Genomic DNA, 22,091 nt, shown 5'->3' on the forward strand with positions numbered 1-22,091 from the left:
ATCTGTGTAAAGGAAACAATGAATGGGGCCATGTATCGAGAGATTTTGAGTGAAAATCTCCTTCCATCAGCAAGGGCATTGAAGATGGGACGTGGCTGGGTCTTTCAGCATGACAATGATCCCAAACACACAGCCAGGGCAACAAAGAAGTGGCTTCGTAAGAAGCATTTCAAGGTCCTGGAGTGGCCTAGCCAGTCTCCAGATCTCAACCCCATAGAAAATCTGTGGAGGGAGTTGAAAGTCCGTGTTGCCCAACGACAGCCCCAAAACATCACTGCTCTAGAGGAGATCTGCATGGAGGAATGGGCCAAAATACCAGCAACATTGTGTGAAGAGTTACAGAAAACGTTGGGCCTCCGTTATTGCCAACAAAGGCTACATAACAAAGTAGTGAGATGAACTTTTGTTATTGACCAAATACTTATTTTCCACCATGATTTGCAAATAAATTCTTTAAAAATCAAACAATGTGATTTTCTGGGTTTTTTCCACATTCTGTCTCTAATGGTTGAGGTTTACCCATGTTGACAATTACAGGCCTCTCTAATATTTTCAAGTGGGAGAACTTGCACAATTAGTGGTTGACTAAATACTTATTTGCCCCACTGTAAAAGAGGTGTCATTCAACAGTTCAGTTTCAGTCGACATCACAAATGTTGTGAAAATATTTTAGAATGGGTGAAAAGGTACCAAGTGTTGCTTTAAAGCGCAAGTGACTAATTTTGGTCATTGATTTTTTTTTTTTTTTTTTTTTTTTTTTTTTTACAATTTAGACCTTTAACCCTTAATTGAACACATGACTATTTTTGGTCATTTAAACCCGTTGATGCCTATTGTACTAAAATAATGTAGTTACATTCCAGTTTTTTTTTTTTTTTTTCAAACCATCAACACCTGTTGTTGGTAATTATCATGGTACATAAAATTATATTTATTATTAGGATTTTAAATTTTATGTTATAAATTACACAGGAATTAACTTATTATGTATTTAACTTTTTCAACTTGATTTAATGTCTAAGACAAACAACGTTTCTTTAAAGGTAAAGGTGTTTAAAAAAAAAAATTCAAAAGATAACTAAATAAATTATAATATGTATTTTTTTTAATTATTATTAATCATTGTTGTATAACTAAAAGTGTTTTATGTTGCCTAGGTGCATTACCTTGCTTACCTCTCTCATTCCTCCTTGCTGATTTATCCTTAGAAAAATAATAACTATACATGTTAAATATACTGCATATCATAAAATGCTTGTAAAACAGCTGGAAATTATGATGAGCACACATACAAAATTTTGGGAGGTTTTTTTCCAAAGATAGGAAATTCATACAGATGATTCTATTCATGTTGGTCATATGAACAAATAGCAATAAATAGCATACGTTTTCTGAAGGAATAGTATCTTTTTTCGTATTCACTGTTTGGATTACTCCAACGAACCCAATATAAAATAGCATTTATATCATAGTTTAAGGAAAACAAGCAGAATATATTTGACATGGAGCATAAGAGATACATGTAGGGCCAAAATCCCTGCTGTATTGTGTGCAAACCTTGTCAAGGACTACAGGAAACGTTTGGTATCTGTAATAGCAAACAAAGGTTTCTGTACCAAATATTAAGTTCGATTTTTGTGATGTATCAAATACTTATTTCATGCAATTAAATGCAAATTTATTATTTAAAAATCATACAAAGTGATTTTCTGTTTTTTAGTATTAGATTCCGTCCCTCACAGTTGAAGAGAACGTATGATACAAATTACAGACCTCTACATGGCTTGCAAGTGGGAAAACCAGCAAAATCGGCAGTGTATCAAATACTTGTTCTCCCCACTGTAAATAAACCAATCTATTGTGATAAAATAACAAAATTGCAATAACTGCATTAACCATCAAAGTGACGTCTAACTGTAACTGTAGTCTTGAAACAAATCTGAATAAGGAAAAACATTGCAATAAAATAATGCAAACTAGTTAAACTTCAGAGTAGCTGAGATCTGTCGTGACAGAACATTACTCCTCAAGTTCAGCTTTTGCTTCAATGATATCTGGCGCCATCTAGCGTCATGAATGGGTATAATGTCTAGACCACGAATATAAGACAACTCCCACTTTTTCAGTCTTATTTACGTAAATGCAAAAAACACTGTCTTATATCCGGGCCAATACGGTACATGCAATGATATTTTTCTGTTGTCATTCTTATGTTACGGCAGCAAAGGAGGAAACATGATAAAAAGTAACTGATAAATTACTCTTAAAGTAACTGAGTTACCTTGATAATAAAGTAATCAGTAAAATTACTAATTACTTTTTTGAGGCGTAATCAGTAATTGAATACATTTTTCAAGTTGTCAGTGACAACACTGATCATTGGAGCATTATAATAGGTTTCTCTTCTTTGTAGGAACCATGTTTTTATCTCATATTATGACTATACAACACATGAACACAGTGATCTTCCAACTTTGGAACTCAGATCTCCCGACACACATGAACACAGCAACGGGCTTTGCAGAAGTACCCACTCATATGCCTATCAGAGGGAAAGTTACGTGCATAAAGTACCATATTAAGGAGCCATATGCAGATTGTGTGTACGGAGTGAATAAAGTAATATGACCATATTCAAATAGGCGGATTCTGTAGGAGTACTTGCCCCAGTGAAATATGTCTGACGACGCCCATGACTCTTGATGTCCTAATACTTTTGATTTTGTTGCTTAAATCATGTTGCTTCTAATGATACGACATGTTTAAAATGTGAATATGCTGCTCCTTTTTTCGCAGCTTGTCCTCATCACTCTCCATATAGAGCTTCACATTAAAACGTCGTCAAGCTCCGCTTCTTACTGTTGCCTTCATGCTAGTTTGTCTGCGACTTACATCATCAGAGTTACGCTGTCTCTATCCATAAAAGCCGTATTTTTGAAACATCACTGGAGCTTGCGGTCTGTTCGGCAATTTGTTTCACTCAAACCGAGACCCAGACAGAACAATTGTGGTCGTAAATTGGCCTACTGGGCTTTGTGTATATCTGTTTTGTAGACTTCATATTCCACCTCTTTCTCAAGTTGTCACTTGTCTTGTCTCTAGGGTGCATTTCCCGCGGTGGCGTTTTCAGTGACATCATTCATCGAGGAGAGTGATTGGATAGATGGCTCACCTGTAAGTCTCCTGACCGCTGCGACTTAAACCTAGGAGATTGTTTACGGATATGTCTGTCAGTGGCATTTTGTGGTACCATTCAAGTACCATTTTAATATTGATTACGTAAATGGCGGATGTATTGTTTGACTCCTTTAGTCCAGTGAAGCAATTAATCTAAATTGATCCACACCTAAGGTCAAAGAATCACCGGGTGACAGGAAGACGAACTCTGTCCAGCTCAAAGAGGTGAGTGCATGTTTGTAGATGAAAATGGATGAGCCTATTTGCCTTGATTTAATGAAATGACGCTTTAATCAAATGGCGGCCTCGGCGAACAAACATTCATCGTTCAGCTTCGAAATAATTTGAGTGTTATGTGATTTCCCTAAAAAGCAATTTGGCTGCGTAAATGCTTTCGTTTTATTGTATTAAACGAGAATAAACATTTGATTTGATCTTATTTATCCCAGGATGCCATTACCGACAAGATGGGGAGGGTGATGTTAGAGGCCATTAAAGTCGTTTTGGTTATACAGTGGTTGCTGGAAAGCTGCATGTTTGAACTTGTGTTTTAACACTGGAAGTCCTGGGGGTTTTTTTGCTATAAAGAAATACCAGAAAGGCGTCAAATGACCCCGATACCAAACTGACTACTGGGCTTTGTCCAACAATAGACCACCCAAAGAAGCAATCAAGCAGGCCACCCCCATACACACTCCTGTGGAGTCGCTGCCTAGGTGTGAAGGGGGCGTTTCACTCTGGATGGCTGCAATTAGCATCTTGAATATCAGAGAGACGGGTGGACTTCTTGGTGGGTCTTGCAAAGGAATTGGCTCACTCATATGTGGGCGCAAAGAAGGTGCAGATGGAAAAATTGTTTCGGCAACAACCTCCAACACCTAGCCTAGAAAAGGGTGACGTGTCATATGTCACCACATAAAAAAATGTTTTTTTTATTACACCACCCCTTGTAGGGTAGGCAAACTGCACCTTTTATAAGATGTAAAAAGGTTGTCCGCCCGATTGCCTGCCTGAGCGGTCCACTGTCCGATAAGCAACAACTGTTTTGTCCAGCTGGACAAGCCTATTCGGAAGGGGTAGAGAAAATGATTCCTAAAGGTGTTCATTGCCTCAGACAACAATCCAATGGCACCTTTCTGTCTCCATACAGTTTACACACATACTGTATATGTGAGACATACTGTAAGTCTAGTCTGTAAGTAAGAAAAGAAAACCCGACAAGTATGTTCCATTTGGTTTACACAGAGGATAAAACTGGAAGAGTTGAAGGGACAAGTAAACACTTAAAAAGAAAACATCCTGTGAGTAGTTTGGTCTATTTTATGGTGGCTTTTTCACCACAACCCGTCTTCTGAGCTTGAAAGTGACAACAGGCCAGGGAGAACAACACCAGTTTGCCCTTCCCCCATCAGTCAAGTCACCCCTGCCTGCAAACACTCAAGATGCTAATTGGAGCAATTAAACCCTGTGGTTTTGCGAGTGTGAATGGGAATGACTAATGAGGACCATAGTGCTCACAAAAGATATGCTGATTTGGGTCAGATGATCCTTCTCTGGTTACAAAAGTGATTTGTATCAACTGATCCACCCTTGGTAGTTCTAGTGTTAATGGGTTGCCTTTAACAAGAGGCAAATGTTACCATTTTATTTCTGTCTTTGCAGATGAGCAGCTTCTCTTGTGCCGGGCCAATGTCGACTTCGCCTGGAAAGTTTTCAAAAGACAAAGGACAAAATGCATCCAGACGGTCGCCGTCCCCGACCCAGGACCGCCACATATCCTACATGGCAAAAAGAAGGCCGCAAAAATGCGGAGTTCGACTTGAACCAGGCTACCAGCAGCCGACTGTTTCATCCACCTCTCGGGCGCTATCGCCTTACACCCACCGAAAAATGTGCCAGCTCTCCCTAGACTCTGAGCAGAGACTCCAACACCTTCAGCTTGGACCGCACTACTTCAAGAAGGAGACAGAAAGTATCCCTCCGTTTTTGGTTTGTACTACCACACATGCTATTTATGGTAAATTATTACTACTGCTAGACTGTACGTACTTTCATGATGACTGATTAACTATTCCTGTCGATTATGGGGCTTTTCCAGTTCATTTCTGGTGGTATTTAGGTCACTTCCTGTTGATTTTGGAGCATTTCCGGGTCATTTCCTGTTGATTTTAGGCCGTTGCCTTTTGATTTTGGTCGTTTCTTAGTACCGCGTCTAGGGTTGTTCCGATCATGTTTTTTTGCTCCCGATCTGATCCCGATCGTTTTAGTTTGAGTATCTGCCGATCCCGATATTTCCCGATCCGATTGCTTTTTTTTTGCATTCATTCAACATACATTCAACATACAGTACATAAGTACTGTATTTGTTTATTATGACAATAAATCCTCAAGATGGCATTTACATTATTAACATTCTTTCTGTGAGAGGGATCCACGGATAGAAAGACTTGTAATTCTTAAAGAATAAATGTGACTTTGTATATTGTGACTAAATATTGCCATCTAGTGTATTTGTTGAGCTTTCGGGTAAATGATACCGTAGCCATTTAACGGTTCTGCCCAAATGCATGATGGGAAGTGCAACCATGACTGTGCGTAGTGGTACCAATTGATATATCTTCTCTGCATTGGGAAATAACATAGGGTGTTAAGAAAAAGATCAACGACTACCTTTCTTCCCCACATTGCTTCCCACGATATTTCTAATCGTTGGGAGAGGAATTGCAAGGCTTTAGCCAATAATAAAAAGGCTCCAAAGGCTGCCAAAATTCACTCTACTCATTTTACGCTGCCTTTTAGCTCTATATACTGTATGGGTAAAACGGCGCCATCATAGATTGACCGCGACAATGCGTGAGTGGGTCGTGCAGCGCATGCGTTAATTGCGTTAAATATTGTAACGTGATAAATGTAAAAAATACTAATTCTCACCGTTAACGCGATAAATTTGATAACCCTACCTTAAGCTTAAACAAAAGACTCTGGATGAGTGTAACACATTATGTCTGTAACGTTAAATACAATTAGAAAACGATTTAATTAAAAAATATATACATATTAAAAAAGGCATGTCCGATATTTTTTTGCCAATTCCGATACTTTGAAAATGACGTGATCGGACCCGATCGGGACATCTCTAACCGCGTCCAATACATTTTTGCTTGTATTGCTTGTGAAGCTCCATCAAACGAGTATTGTCCCAATTCCGAGTACGGCAAAACTAGCAATCTAGTCGAATACCCCTGATGTGTCTCGGTACGCAAGCCAGAATGCAGTTTGTAATAATGGATGTGAAAATGAGCAAGTGTAAAAGATATTATCATCATAAAGTTGCTCTTAGTTATTCATTTATTTATTAGGGCTGTCAAACGATTAAAATTTTTAATCGAGATAATCACAGCTTAAAAATTATTTAATCGTAATTAATTGCAATTGAAACCATCTATAAAATATGCCATATTTTTCTGTAAATTTTTGTTGGAATGGAAAGATAAGACACAAGACGGATATATACATTTAAATCAACAAGATTGCATTAACATTAACATTTTGTTAAAGCGATCCATGGATAGAAAGACTTGTAGTTCTTAAAAGATAAATGTTAGTACAAGTTATAGAAGTTTTGTATTAAAACCCCTCTTTGTGTTTTCGTTTTAATAAAATTTGTTAAATTTTCAATCAAAAAATAAACTAGTAGCTCGCCATTGTTGATGTCAATAATTACACAATGCTCATGGTGCTGAAACCCATAAAATCAGTCGCACCCAAGCGCCAGCAGAGGGCGACAAAACACCAAAAAACACAAGTAACAAGTGGACATGACAGTGTGCTGTCATTTTAATCTGTTTGAGCATGTGCGTTAATCGCGTCAAATATTTTAACGTGATTAATTGAAAAAATTAATTACCGCCCGTTAACGCGGTAATTTTGACATCCCTATTATTTATTTATTTATTTTTCTCGAGTTACCTGTTCTGTTCAGCTGCTTTGACTCAGAGAATAGGAATCTGAGTGTCTTTATGGTCTGAACAGTTTTAATACATCACATGGGAATTTGAAATACTCTCATTGAAGTTGTTCATTATGTTTTGTTTATTAGAAGAAAGCAGTGAGTGGGAAGGGGTAATGGGGGACAGAAAGGAAGCAAACAGATAGAAGAGAAGAAGAACAAACACCAACAAGAAATACATAGTTCATTTCAATTAGTTAATATAAACATATTTAATGTGAAATGACGTTAATAGAACATGAAAAGTAACGTCAGTGACTTTGCCAAGTAACTGATTACTCTTACATTGAGGTGACAAAGTTACTAACTCAATTACTTTTTGGGAGAAGTAATTTGTAACTAATTACCGTGATCCCTCATTTTTTGCGGTTAATGGGGACCAAAACCTGGCACGATGAGTGAAAAACCACGAAGTAGCGCACCTTTTATTTCACCTGCTATTATTGTTTAGAACACTTCTTGTTGATTTTAGGGCAATTCTCAGTCACTTCCTTTCCATTTTGGGGCAATTCCAAGTCACTTCCCGTCCATCTTTGGTAAATTCCAGTTGATTTTAAAGCAGTTCCTGTTCACTTTGTTGGAGGCAGTGTTTCAGGTCCTCCGCGTGTTCGTTTTCAATTCAGGTGAGACGGCTAGACTGGATTGTTAAATAAAGACTGGAGCCAAGAGATCTTTACAGCGCAGTATAAAATTTCACAAATTTCTGGGTGCATTCAATGACAGAACAAAAGCTGTATAGAGAAATGCACGCTAGACAGATGGCTTGGCGTTGCTTATATGCTGTACAGATAAGGAGGTGTGTCTGGAACGTTTGGTGATTAGGTCATGAGTCTTGCTGGTTAGCAGTTAAAAGTCCATGATTATCTGAGGCAAAACTAACTGTCAGCAGTTTCTGTGAAAAACAACTCCATTTGATTGCATTAGACAGGATGCATACTGACTTCAACTTCCTATTGAACTTTTGGCCCAAAATATGGACCACCAATATTTTTGTGAGTCCACCAATGGAGATTTTGTTGTGAGTCCCAGAAGAAAATTAACAGGATTGAATGGAAACATTTTGGTGGGCTTAGTGGGTGTTGAATATGACAGTGGAGATTAATGGATGCATTGAAAATGAATGTGGATGGTTTTTGTCAAATTCTGGCGGAATCTCATTAAGTGTGTTGGCGTCCACAGGGTTGTGCTTGGTGAATGTAGTTCCTTCCTCTTGGGTAGCTTATAAATGTGAACATGATTAATATAACAGGAGGATTAAGTGGACGTCATAATAAAGGGCAGTGTTAATCTCTTCACCTGAGCTGTTAATGGATTGTGACGTCGCCAACAATGTTTCACCGAGGGATTCTAAAGAGCTGCTTAGTTTAGGAGGGCACAGTTATTTATGAACATTAGATTTTTATGTGTGTGTGTCACAACTATGGGGGATTTGCATATCATGGGCACAGATTTTAACTAGAGCAAGGCTACAGGGGACATGAAGTCCTCTCTTTCCTTGCTCTATTCCCGCCTCTTCACTTTGACAACCGCTATAATCCCGATGTAGCGCTATTAAATTCCCGGAATACACCTTTATTAAAGGGAGAGATTAAGCGCCACAATGCTGTGAATGGAATTAACCAAAATAACACTGACATTGCTCTGTTTTTTTCCTAAGGGAGTCCCCTGTGGACAATTAACCCACAGTAATTGAGAGTCAAACTGCAATTAGCAAATAGATTCCTAATGAAGTGGCTTCAACAGGAGGCACATTTGTTTTAACAGCAGTATGGTTTTGTCTTTGTTTATAGGCCTTTTTTTTTTTTTTTTTTTGCTTTATTTGGAACCGCTCTGGGATCCACATGTCAAAGCGATTGTGAACTGTGTTCTCCTGTGCTTTGTGCTCGCAGGTTCCCACATGTAGTCGTCTGACTGATAACCCTTCTTTTTTGCCGGAGTATTACATGCACTTCTCCCACACGGACGGGCTCTTCAGTGGTGACTATGGTAGGCCTCACTAAAATAAGACTACCAGTGCATATATTTGTGAGCCATTACACCAAAAGTAGAAATTCAGGCCGAAGAAATTCAGCTTTGCTTTTTTTTATATATATATTTTCATAAGCTTTCCAACACTGCCATGAATTTTAAAATTCAATTAGCTAGCAGTGTTGCTTTCGTCAACAATGACGATAACGAAAAATTTGGTCAACGAACACTTTTTTTCATGACGATGACAAGACGATAAGCTTAAGCATGTTTTGAGATAAAACGTAACGAGTCTAATAGAGGTGGGAATCTTTGGGCGCCTAACGATTTGATTACGATTACGATTCAGAGGCTACGATTGGATTTTAAATCGATTATTGATAATCCCCCCCCCCCCATTAGCTCATTTTAATGTTTTGTACATTAGTTACAAAAACTGTAAAAAAAAAAAATAAATAAAAATTTTTTAAAAAGCCTCGCAGGCTTAAATAAACGACTATTTCAGTATCAAGTTAACAGTTAAAAACAATAAATACTACACTCAAATCCCCATTCTGTATCAGCAGCTTTAAACTACATTCAATTAATTTAATGTTGTGAATAAACCGTTAAAGTTGTTAAAATTGCTCCCGTTATTCCATAATTTCCCTTTTGTCTACTTTCGACATGTGAAAGTTTTAAAACTATTTTAAAGGTAGATTCAAGTCAATATTTTACTGATTTAGGAGTATTTTAGATAAAAAGTTCATTAGGTTCGCTTGGAAGGTTCGCTACAACAGCCCTGCAGGGAAGTCTACTGCTTTAAGATGGCGGCCGTTTACTAACGCCCGCATCTAGCTTTTTGTACATGTGCTGCTAACCCCACCGAGTCTATAATGCTTCTAGTCCTATATAAATATGATATCTACCATACCATTATGTGGACGTACTTTGTAGCAGCTGTCGGCAGCAGTCAGGTATGTTGTTGTTTTTTTATCTCGCAGCATGAGTTGGGCTAGAGCCGTGAGTTGAGCTTTGGCATTACCCGAGGGGCCGGGTAATGACAAGCATGATGTTTAGCTAGTCTTGCTCCGTTCCTCCTCCTCGAAGACCGTGCGGCGTGCGAAATGTGTTTTACTTCCGCTTTACTTGACATATTTCAATAATCGGAATTTGGATGTTTGTGAATCGCTCTCGAATCTTCCGCGGCCGAATCGCGAATAATCTAAGAATCGGAAATTTCGCACACCTCTAGAGTCTAACGCCAGTTTTCGTCTGACGAGACGAGAACGAGATGTAAATGTGCTATAGTTTCCGTCACATGTTCACAATATGTGACATTTATGTATACAGTGGTATGAAAAAGTATCTGAACCTAACACCATCAAATGTGATCTGATCTTTGTCAAAACCACACAGATGAAAAAACTGTCTGCTTCTACTAAAACCACCCAAACATTTATAGGTTTCATATTGTATGAGGGTAGTATGCAAACAATGACAGAAGGGGGAAAAATAAGTAAGTGAACCTTTTGTGGAAAAATAAGTAAGTAAACCTTTTGTGGCCCCCCTTTTGGCAGCAATAAGTCTGGCACATCGATTAGGACTAATTTTGGCCCATCTTTCTCTAAAAAACTGCTGTAGTTCTGTCAGATTCCAGGGATGTCTGGCATGAATCGCTGTCTTTAGGTCATGCCATAACATCTCAATGGGGTTCAAATCTGGACTTTGACTTGGCCCCTCCAGAACGTGTATTTTCTGAAACATTTCTGAAGTTGATTTAATCCTGTGTTTTGGATCATTCTCTTGTTGCAGAATCCATCCTCTTGTATTATGCCAGTTTGCTCTTCCACAGCTATTATACGCGCACTCCCAAGCTATTATGAAGAATACAGTTTTAGCCATCATCATGTGCTTAGAGGTGATTGTTCACATCCTGCTGATGAGTAGATACACACACATATATTGATTCATTACACAACGTCTCAGTACTTTTCCACCAAGCTACAGTACTATGAGTGCAAATGTGTGTTTAAAACAATGTTACCTTGCCTGCTCAGGTAATTCAATCAGGAAGTTTTAATCGGGAAGTGTGACTGTTCAATCACTGACTAGAATAAGGAATTTGCCCGACCGAACCTGCCACGTTGGACAACAGCGTTGTAACTGTACTCTGCTCATCAACAAGCCCTCAATAAAAGTTAGCAGCACGGGAGAGTTCAGGGAGAGAACCACTGACTTGCGAGTAAAGCGTACAGCAGTCAGTCCTCTCCCTGGCGGCCGCCGGTGAAAACATTCCTGAGTCCGATCCTTCTCTCGTCCTTCTCTGGGTCTTTAATTAATTACAAAAGTGAGTTTAGACCTAACACTCTTTTTAGCTTTAACTGTCTGACAGACAGCCCCAGGTTGTCCTGCAGAACATCCTGATAAAATTTTGAATTCATTCTTCCATTAATGACTGCAAGTTGTCCAGGCCCTGAGGCAGCAAACAGCCCCAAATCATGATGCTCCCTCCACCATGCTTCACGGTGGGGATGAGGTGTTGATTTTGGTGAGCTGTTCCACAAACAATTCAACTTTGGTTTCATCAGTCCACAAAATATTTTACCACAACTTCTGTTGCGTGTCCAAGTGCCTTTTTGCTAACATTAAACGATCAACATTTTTTTTTTAGACAGCAGTGGCTACCTTTGTGGAGTCCTCCCATGAACACCATTCTTGGGCATAGTTTTACATATATTAGTTGATGTGTGCACAGAGATATTGGACTATCCCTGTGATTTCTGTAAGTCTAGCACACTCTCTAGAGTTCTTTTTTACCTCTCTGAGTATTCTGCGCTGAACTTTTGGCGTCATCTTTGGTGGACGGCCACTTCTTGGGAGAGAAGCAACAATGCCAAACTCTCTCCATTTGTAGACAACTTCTCTGACTGTCGATTGATGAACATCCAGACTTTTAGAGATGGTTTTGTATCCTTTCCCAGCTTTATACAAATCAACAATCCTTGATCACAGGTCTTCAGACAGCTCTTTTGACCAAACCATGAAACACATCAGACAAAGCTTCTCATCAAGACAATTCTTACCAGGTGTGTGTTTTATAGTGGGCAGGGCAGCTTTAAACCACTCATCAGTGATTGGGCACACACCTGACTTAAATTATTTGGTAAAAATTAGTTTCAATTGCTCTTTAAGTCTCCTTAGGCAGAGGGCTCACTTACCGTAATGTCCTGAATATAACGCGCACTTTTTTTCCCCCAATATCAACTTGTAAAATCATGGTGCGCATTTACAGTGCCTTGCAAAAGTATTCGGCCCCCTTGAACCTTGCAACCTTTCGCCACATTTCAGGCTTCAAACATAAAGATATAAAATTTTAATTTTTTGTCAAGAATCAACAACAAGTGGGACACAATCGTGAAGTGGAACAAAATTTATTGGATAATTTACACTTTTTTAACAAATAAAAAACTGAAAAGTGGGGCGTGCAATATTATTCGGCCCCCTTGCGTTAATACTTTGTAGCGCCACCTTTTGCTCCAATTACAGCTGCAAGTCGCTTGGGGTATGTTTCTATCAGTATTGCACATCGAGAGACTGACATTCTTGCCCATTCTTCCTTGCAAAACAGCTCGAGCTCAGTGAGATTGGATGGAGAGTGTTTGTGAACAGCAGTCTTCTGCTCTTTCCACAGATTCTCGATTGGATTCAGGTCTGGACTTTGACTTGTCCATTCTAACACCTGGATACGTTTATTTTTTAACCATTCCATTGTAGATTTGGCTTTATGTTTTTGATCATTGTCCTGTTGGAAGATAAATCTCCGTCCCAGTCTCAGGTCTTGTGTAGATACCAACAGGTTTTCTTCCAGAATGTTCCTGTATTTGGCTGCATCCATCTTCCCGTCAATTTTAACCATCTTCCCTGTCCCTGCTGAAGAAAAGCAGGCCCAAACCATGATGCTGCCACCACCATGTTTGACAGTGGGGATGGTGTGTTCAGGGTGATGAGCTGTGTTGCTTTTACGCCAAACATATCGTTTTGCATTGTGGCCAAAATTTCAATTTTGGTTTCATCTGACCAGAGCACCTTCTTCCACATGTTTGGTGTGTCTCCCAGGTGGCTTGTGGCAAACTTTAAACGAGACTTTTTATGGATATCTTTGAGAAATGGCTTTCTTCTTGCCACTCTTCCATAAAGGTCAGATTTGTGCAGTGTACGACTGATTGTTGTCCTATGGACAGACTCTCCCACCTCAGCTGTAGATCTCTGCAGTTCATCCAGAGTGATCAAGGGCCTCTTGGTTGCATATCTGATAAGTTTTCTCCTTGTTTGAGAAGAAAGTTTGGAAGGACGGCCGGGTCTTGGTAGATTTGCAGTGGTCTGATGCTCCTTCCATTTCAATATGATGGCTTGCACAGTGCTCCTTGAGATGTTTAAAGCTTGGGAAATCTTTTTGTATCCAAATCCGGCTTTAAACTTCTCCACAACAGTATCTCGGACCTGCCTGGTGTGTTCCTTGGTTTTCATAATGCTCTCTGCACTTTAAACAGAACCCTGAGACTAGACTAGACTAGAGCAGGTGCATTTATACGGAGACTTGATTACACACAGGTGGATTCTATTTATCATCATCGGTCATTTAGGACAACATTGGATCATTCAGAGATCCTCACTGAACTTCTGGAGTGAGTTTGCTGCACTGAAAGTAAAGGGGCCGAATAATATTGCACGCCCAACTTTTCAGTTTTTTATTTGTTAAAAAAGTTTAAATTATACAATAAATGTTGTTCCACTTCACGATTGTGTCCCACTTGTTGTTGATTCTTGACAAAAAAAATTAAATTTCATATCTTTAGGTTTTAAGCCTGAAATGTGGCGAAAGGTTGCTAGATTCAAGGGGGCCGAATACTTTTGCAAGGCACTGTATATGTATATGAACCAATTTTTTTTTTTTTTTAATCGACACGGCCACGTTGTGTTGAAGAAACGTATGCGGTGATCCGTTGCCGACCATTACGGTACCATTCGGTAATACTTCACTCTGATCGGCCGAATTATTTCGTCTGTGTTAAATTTTGCTTTTTTCAATATTCATAAAGCACAAAATTTAGTTTCTTGAACTCATTTGAGTCAACGTTTATTGCAGCTCCGCAACTCGGACCATAACAAATGTAACACAACACAGACTTCCTGTGTCCGTCAACTATATCTGTCCCTCGGGAAACTCAAATCCAAATAACAATAGTTCCTATTGTTACAGTCTAGTGTACAGTGATGCGCTTTCCGATTTCCGACGTAAATCCTCACTTTTATTTTACCATATCAATCCATGGAAGAAACATTTATTCATCATGATGAAACGAGCAAGTTATACAGCAACCTTTAAAAGAAAAGTCACCTTCGTTTTTGTTTTCTCCTGGAGGTTGGTAAGTTCAAGAAGTTATCAGATCATATAAATTACCGTACATATTGTCAGTTTACAGTAATGTTTTGAACTACCAATGTGCTATGCTTGTGCTGTGTTTCACCAGTCAGTAAAATGACATTTCTGTATCTGTACACAAGCTGTTTTCTTGTATTCTTCTATTCATTGGTGCTAAAATTAGGGTGCGCGTTATACACGGGTACAATAATTTTCCCTTGATTTTACAAGTAAATTTGGAGTGTGCGTTATACACGGGTGCGCCTTATATTCGGGAAATTACGGTACTTACCCCCCCTGTCATTGTTTGCATGCTATCCTCATTGAAATATGAAAACCTATAAATGGTGGTTTTAGTTAAAGCAGACAGTGTTTTTTCATCTGTGTGATTTTGACAAAGATCATGTTAGGTTTTGTGTTGGTTTTCTCCTAGTGTGACTTGTCCCTGTGATTGCCCATTGATTTCACCTGTTGTTCCTGCTCCTAGTGTATCCTCCAATCTGCAAACTCCTGTGTTACCCAACTGTTCCTCGTTGTCCCGTTACACCTTGTCTGCGTGTGTGTATGTAAGCCCCCATTTTCTTTTCACTCCTTGTTGCGTCATTGTCAATGCCCATGTGCTCGTCAGTGTTCTCAAGTTTTCTCCGTCCAAGTCCTTGTGTTCCTTTTTGATATCAAGCCTTTGTTAGTGACCTGAGTTGTGTTTGTTTCTGTGTTTTTTTGATCCCCACAATATTGGTTGATACTTTGTTTTTTGTTAGCCTTAATTAAATCATTTTGCACTGCCGGTCTGCCTCCCTGCTTACTTTTCCCTGCATTTGGGTCCACACAACCTGTCTGCCCGCGTATTCCTTACAGATCAGATCACATTTGATGGTGATTATATGCAGAAATGTGAGAAATTCCAAAAGGTTCAGATATTTGTTCATATCATTGTAGTTAGCCCGCATCGTAGCAGTGTCTGATTGTGTCACTCGTGACGTGCTGCGCCCCCCTCCCAGACTCACCAGTGTTGCCTCAAGTCACTCCAGCTTGCACACACGGTAAGATTTGTTTTCTTATCTTGGCCAGAGAGAATATGCAATGTCGCTTTTCTATGCTAATTGATCATCACACACTAACTGTAACTCATAGTGTTAGCATAGCATTCGCGTTAGCATTAGGCTAATGCTTACGATGAGCCTTAACTTTCAGACAATTTTTTAATATCCCCTTCGTTGTGTCCAGGTGGGTGTCATATGTACTGTTTTCATGCTGAGTGTGTATTATCACTAAGTTGACGTTGTCCTTGTAGACGCTACAACATGTGCTAGTCTGTCAATGCTCATTTAAAAAAGTTGGAAACCTTTATTTATTGATGTATTTATTTATGGAGGTTTTTTTGTGTGTTTTTTAATTTTAAAGACAAAAATATTTTTGCGTAAGCGTCCACTAAAACTAGACGAAATTAGTCTTGGGTTTTCGTGAACAAAAACTAGATGAAGACAAACACATTTTGGGGTGACTAAAATATGACTAAGACTAATAAATATCATCATCCAAAAGACTAAGACAAATATCGAAAGGGCTGCCATAAACAACACTAAGTACCAGTGATGTAATCTTAATCGCATTTTTGCAAAGATGGGTAGTAACGCGTTACATGTACTCCGTTACATTTACTCGAGTAACTTTTTAAGTAAAATGTACTTCTAAGAGTAGTTTCACTAAGCCATACTTTTTACGTTTACTCGAGTAGATTTGTGAAGAAAAAATGCTACTCTTACTCCACTACTTTGGGCGACACAAGAGTCGTTACATTTTTCCTCTATATTCTACGTATTATCTAAGTATTTGACATAGAGCGCTGCCCTCAACATGAAACGAAAGCGCGGATTTAAACCTCTCTCCCAGTTTTTATTTGGAACCGATTGACCACGGAAAACAAGAGATACAATCCTTATAATTTCTTTATAGTAACTATGAATAAACTGTTTTATCCACTAGAGGGCACTCGTGGTCTTTGGACGAATAATGCTTTATTTCTGTCTTTTTTTTTCTCTCTCTCACCGGAATTCAATTTAAAAAAAAATTTTTTTTTGTATTTCTGTTATGGGTTATTCTACAGTCATCATTATAGCAACAGTTCATATACCGTAATTTTCGGACTATAAGCCGCTACTTTTTTCCCTCATTTTAAATCCTGCGGCCTATAGTCCAGTGCGGCTTATTTATTGATTTATTTGGGTTAATAGGTAACATTTTATTGGACAGTGTGTCATAAGACCGTCGTAATTATGACATGACATTATTATGGGCATTACTGAATGCTGATGACAGTAGTGTTGTATCGGTCGTGAACGATTCGTTCTTTTTGAACGAATTGTTTGGGTGAACGAGACCAAACTAATCATCTTCTGCACTGATTCGTTCTATGAAGTTGGGGCTTGCCTTGTTATCTGCGTGGGAGGGCGTTGAGCAAGCGGCAGCGTCTACTGACATAGCACACGACCAATCAGACGCCAGCCTCATCGCGGGCAGGGGAGGGAGCGGAAACGGAATCAGGGCGTCTGTCACTCACTTCCACGTGTGGCCAATAAGCAGCCAGCATGCAGGCAGGGGGCAAGACTGAGTTATGTCACTTCCCGTTCACTGACTCTCCGTCCTACCGAGAATGCTTAGATGATTCGTTCTGCTAGACTGCTACGCTAATTTATAGTCAGCCTACACCGGCAGTCACGCAGCAGCGCTGCGGCAGTGAACGAGCTAAGGACTGAAAGGAAAGGGCTTTATCACATATTCTTTCATGTTGAGCCTATCTTATGCTTCTCAAATGCACAAAAATCACCACATAAACACAGTGAGCAAAGTTTACTGTGCTTTTCTCAACAGACTCGAGACTACATATGACGACATTGTATCCACTTTACAGTACGTTAAAACATTCGCCAGTAGCTACAAGGCGATAAGGCTGAGCTGCAGATACGCCGCGGGGGCGGGCGAGAAAGCTGTCAAGAGACTAGCTGGACTTCATGGCAGCGAAATTTATCTAATCTGTGCCCATGGAAAATGACTATTTAGTATGATCACTATAATACTGATTTGCTATGAAACGGTAGTTTCATGACATTTTTTTTTTTTTCCGTGTCACAGCTTGTCGGGTTGGGGCACAAATTAATTAACGTTGAGTCCATCAGTCCATCCTGTGCGACTAAAGCGTCCAAAAATTAAACGCGGGGACGTAGGATGTATATATACATGTATGTCTCCATTTTCTTAACATACCACTGAGAGTGGAATGGTTACATTGTAAAGAGCAAACGATTCTCTTTTCGTCAGCTTTTGGCGATCTGAGATCGGGAGGGGATGACTGCGTGGAGTTGATGGGATTATTTATATATTAATACAAGTGCAAAAATGACATTTCAACACGATTTTTAGGTAATATTTTTTCGAGTGTTGTTTTATTTATTTATTTTCGTGTCAGAGAAGCCAAATGATAATAATAATAATAATAATACATTTTATTTATAACGCTGATTTAATATTTATTAATATACATAATAAATTGATTATTTATTAATATTTTTTATATTTTCTTATTTGTGTGCAATAAATCTCACTCAATCGGAAAAAATAGCCGAAGACAGTTTATTTAAATTCCACATTTATTTGTTCTTCAGCCGAAATGATTTGGCGGTCTATCAAATGGCTTTCACGAGCAGCCAGCTCACGTAAACACGCATTTAAACTACTAATACGGAAGGGAGCGTCCACGTAATTTAGCGTGATTGAAAAAGTTTGTGCTTAAAAAAAGGGGAAATGTTTAACCGTTTCCTATATCAAAGTGAAGCAAGCACAAGCCATGGCTTTGATCCCATAGAAATATGATAGATGCGGAAATTCTCATTGCTGCAGCGGCTGGGCTGCAGAGACGAGGCAGTGAAAAAAAAAGACAGAAAAACACAGTCTGTCACTCACTTCTGAATCTACGAAGAGAGCGGCCAATGAAAAGCCTGTGTACTGTGCAAGAGGGGGAGGGACCAAGCCTTCCTGTTCAGTTATATAGACCCTACCCACCGACGTCACAAAACCACGTGCTCGCTGTATGGTTCCGCCCACTTGTCCGTCATTTTGTCTCTGTATTAGCATTGGTTTCAATTGATCGAGGAATTTAAAATGCATTTCATGGAAGACCCGGTGCTTTCTGATGCCGTAAACTCACTGGATGTGTTGCATAAAAGGCGTTATGTGGAAAAGCTTCGTTCTATACAGTCGCCAGATCCATATTTGATGCCCAAATCGATGTTTTTCGACCCACTGTCTTCGCCCTGTCTGCCTGACATCTGCTACGCTGATATTTACAATTATCTTGTCCACACAAAATCAGCCTATTCTCACGAAAAACTTCAAGAGCTTGGAGGCTTATAAATACTTCGTTGGTGGTTGGGTGAAACAGGTCCTCGTCCACGAAAATTCGGCAGGAATCTATCTTGTGCTTGGAAAGGTGAGTTACGAAATTTTCAATTCAAAATCTTTTGTTATTGCTAACATCCACTGTCAAGTCTAATGTATTTCATGTCGTTTGTCAATGGAGTTAAGGCTTTTAATGTTTATATGGTTTAGCGATAGCACTCTCACAACATACATACGTGTATGTTGTCGGCGATTAGCCTAGCAATGATCTTAATTGTGGTTATTTGTCAGCCCAAAACCCTCTAAGTATATCTTAAATGCATCTTACCGGATATAAAATGACTACTACATAGTCTGTGGTGATTTTTTGATGCCCAGTTTTCACGTCGAATTACAGCCGTCCATTTCGCTCTCTTCTTTGGATCCCTCGGAATACGGTAAAACTTCAAGTCTCTCCTTCCATCTTCTCTGTTAGTGCAACCAACAGCCACACACGCCTTCACCATTTTGATTATTAATGTTAAGGAGCAGAAAAACATGCCGTAAATAGGAGGAATGTACGTAGCCGTAACAGGTTAACACTATGTTTTGACGGACAATTGGGCGGTACCATTCAGGAGAGCGGAGTTGTGACGTCACGTGGGTAGGGTCTATATGCTAAGCGGTCTATTGGTGATTCGTTTGGCAACGTCACTTCCCGTTCACTGACCGAACGATTCATTTGGGCGGTTGTGGGTGGGGGGGATGAGGAGGGCGAACGATTCGTTGAACGATTTGTTTGAACGAATCTTTTTACTGAACGAACCGGAATTGATTCGTTTCCTCAGGTGAACGACTTTTCCCGTCACTAGATGACAGATGTCATTAAGTGTCATCCGGCAAATTATGTCACTAACTCCATGTATGTTCAACTTGGGTCGTTTACATCTGTTGGCGATAATTTGGCGCCTGGCACAAAATGACATCTGTCATAAGCATTCGTTAATGCTCATGGCAGTGTCATGTCATCATTATGATGGTGCTATGACAGTGTTATGGTGCCACTGTCAAATAAAGTGTTACCAAATTCCATCATTAGCGATAAATGAAACAACTATAACAATAACTGAAGAAATAATTATCACAGAAAATGAATTTTGATATATTATTTACATCTGTACCGCTGCAATACATACTAGGAGGCATGTTAGACGACAATAGTGTTGACAGCAGGTGGCAGCAGAGGTTGACTGTCTCCTCCAAGAGAACAGTGATGGCCAAATTAAACTTTCTTGAAGCAATGAAGCTTTGTAGCCAGTTGGTTCAAAGCTCATGGTGGTTCATTTGGTCTTATGACAGTCTTATGATGCCGCTGTCAAATAAAGTATTCCCGAATGATATCTTTTGGAATGAATATCTCATAATACAGTGAGGACAGCTGCGGCTTATAGTCCAGTGCGGTTTATCTATGATCAAATGTTTTGTTTTGTTTTTTGTATCAAATGTGGTGGGTGGCGGCTTATAGTCAGGTGCACCTTATTGTGTGAAAATTACGGTAGCTAAGTTTGTACTGAGAGAAAAAAATACCTTTGTTTAAAATAAATAAATAAATAAGGAGTTACAATGTTACTCATCACTTGAGTATTCTTTTAACTGGATACTTTTTTATGTGTACTTGAGTACACTTTTTGGATGACTACTTTTACTTTTACATGAGTAATATTACTGTATTTTGAAATAACGCTACTCGTACTTGAGAAAAAAAAATTGGGGCTACTCTACTCACCTCTGCATTTTCATCTTTAAATTTTATGAAATTGAAGATAATAAAATGCCCAGAGAAGCCATGAGGAAGGTCTGCCTTTCATATGTCATTTTTTTCCCAAATAAATTGACCTCTGACCCTAATCTCGTTCGTTTATTTACTCTGCCACCGAGGGTATTTCATTTTTCAGCTGATTTCTCTTAATATGTTGAAAGATTCTCAAAAAATTAACAATTTTTTCCCCAAGGTTTTTTGTTCTCCTTGCTTACGATATAGCTGCTTACAAAACACTCAAAATAGGTGAAAGTTTCTAAGGTGAGGGTTTATTCATTAATTATTTTGTAAATACCCCATGAAAATTGATAAACGGACATCATGTTTCATCTGCTTTGGTGGAATGGCTCACATTAAAAGGTGCTGCTGCATCATGATAACAACAAAATACATTTAATGTACAGTGTGTACTCAAGAGTATACTCAACAATTGGTATTTTACTTCAATAATTGGTTAGTACTCGCTCTTGAAGCAGCAATACAGCAACGTTAGAGTAAAGGTGTCATAAGAGTCATTCTTGAACAATACAAAATGCATTACATACAGTCCACCACTGACTTTTGTCTTTGCAGGATTTCACCTTGACAGTTACCGACCCAGAGCTTTCAGAGTAAGTCTTAATAACATCACTTTGTTATCTTTAATCTAGTATACAAACAACAACAACAAAAATCACATTTTCCTAAAATAAGAGAATTTCACCAGCAAAGCATGGCTGTTTTTTTTTTTTTATTTATTTATTTATTTTTTCTTTCACTTCAGGCTTACGTTGTTGAACTCTACCTTTGCTTGTCTCCCTTTTTCAAATGTGCGTGAAAATAAACCCTCAGGCAGCAACATTTTTTTTTTCACATCCAACACATTTAACCCGTGCAGACGCGGTCAGATCGTGCGTGGTCGTCTCCTGGGCCATCATTCAGACGTGATGAGCTGACCCCAAATCCTCCTCGAGCGTCCTCCGCCTCTGCTGCAGTTAAGAGGAGAGGCACTGTGACCTCCAAGCATTCCTTCAGGGGAAGGTGAAAGAACACTTGACACCCTTACAATACTGCATGTCACTTTCTTTCACATCTATTATAGCTTGACCAAGACATCTAACTGGATGTGTAGTTTCATTTCTTTTTGCACAAAAACCTAATCTCACGCGTGTCAAACTCGAGGCCCGGGGGGCCAGTCCAAATCATTTTGTGGGGCCTACGAAATCAAATCATGTGCGGGGATTAATTGATGGAGAAATGGTTAAGTCTTTCGAAGGCACTGATTGAAATACTACGAAGTTTAAAAAAAAAAAAAAATCAAAAAGATGAATAAAAATTGAAAGTTTTTGGGGTTATAACCA

General features: G+C 39.1%; 1 protein-coding gene across 2 annotated transcripts in view; it reads left to right on the top strand.

The window, feature by feature from the left end:
• The window catches only part of spata6 (spermatogenesis associated 6), a 35,576-nt gene that overhangs the window by 4,101 nt on the left and 9,384 nt on the right, over positions 1-22,091 (top strand). For both annotated transcript variants that reach the window (XM_057841414.1, XM_057841415.1), the window contains exons 6-11: positions 3,103-3,174; positions 3,352-3,402; positions 4,840-5,166; positions 9,076-9,172; positions 21,325-21,362; positions 21,629-21,771. In XM_057841414.1, coding sequence (XP_057697397.1) covers positions 3,103-3,174; positions 3,352-3,402; positions 4,840-5,166; positions 9,076-9,172; positions 21,325-21,362; positions 21,629-21,771 — 728 coding nt within the window. The remainder of the gene's footprint in view (positions 1-3,102; positions 3,175-3,351; positions 3,403-4,839; positions 5,167-9,075; positions 9,173-21,324; positions 21,363-21,628; positions 21,772-22,091) is intronic.

Source organism: Corythoichthys intestinalis, chromosome 7 (assembly GCF_030265065.1).
Source record: "Corythoichthys intestinalis isolate RoL2023-P3 chromosome 7, ASM3026506v1, whole genome shotgun sequence".
In the NCBI taxonomy this organism is placed as follows: Eukaryota; Metazoa; Chordata; class Actinopteri; order Syngnathiformes; family Syngnathidae; genus Corythoichthys; species Corythoichthys intestinalis.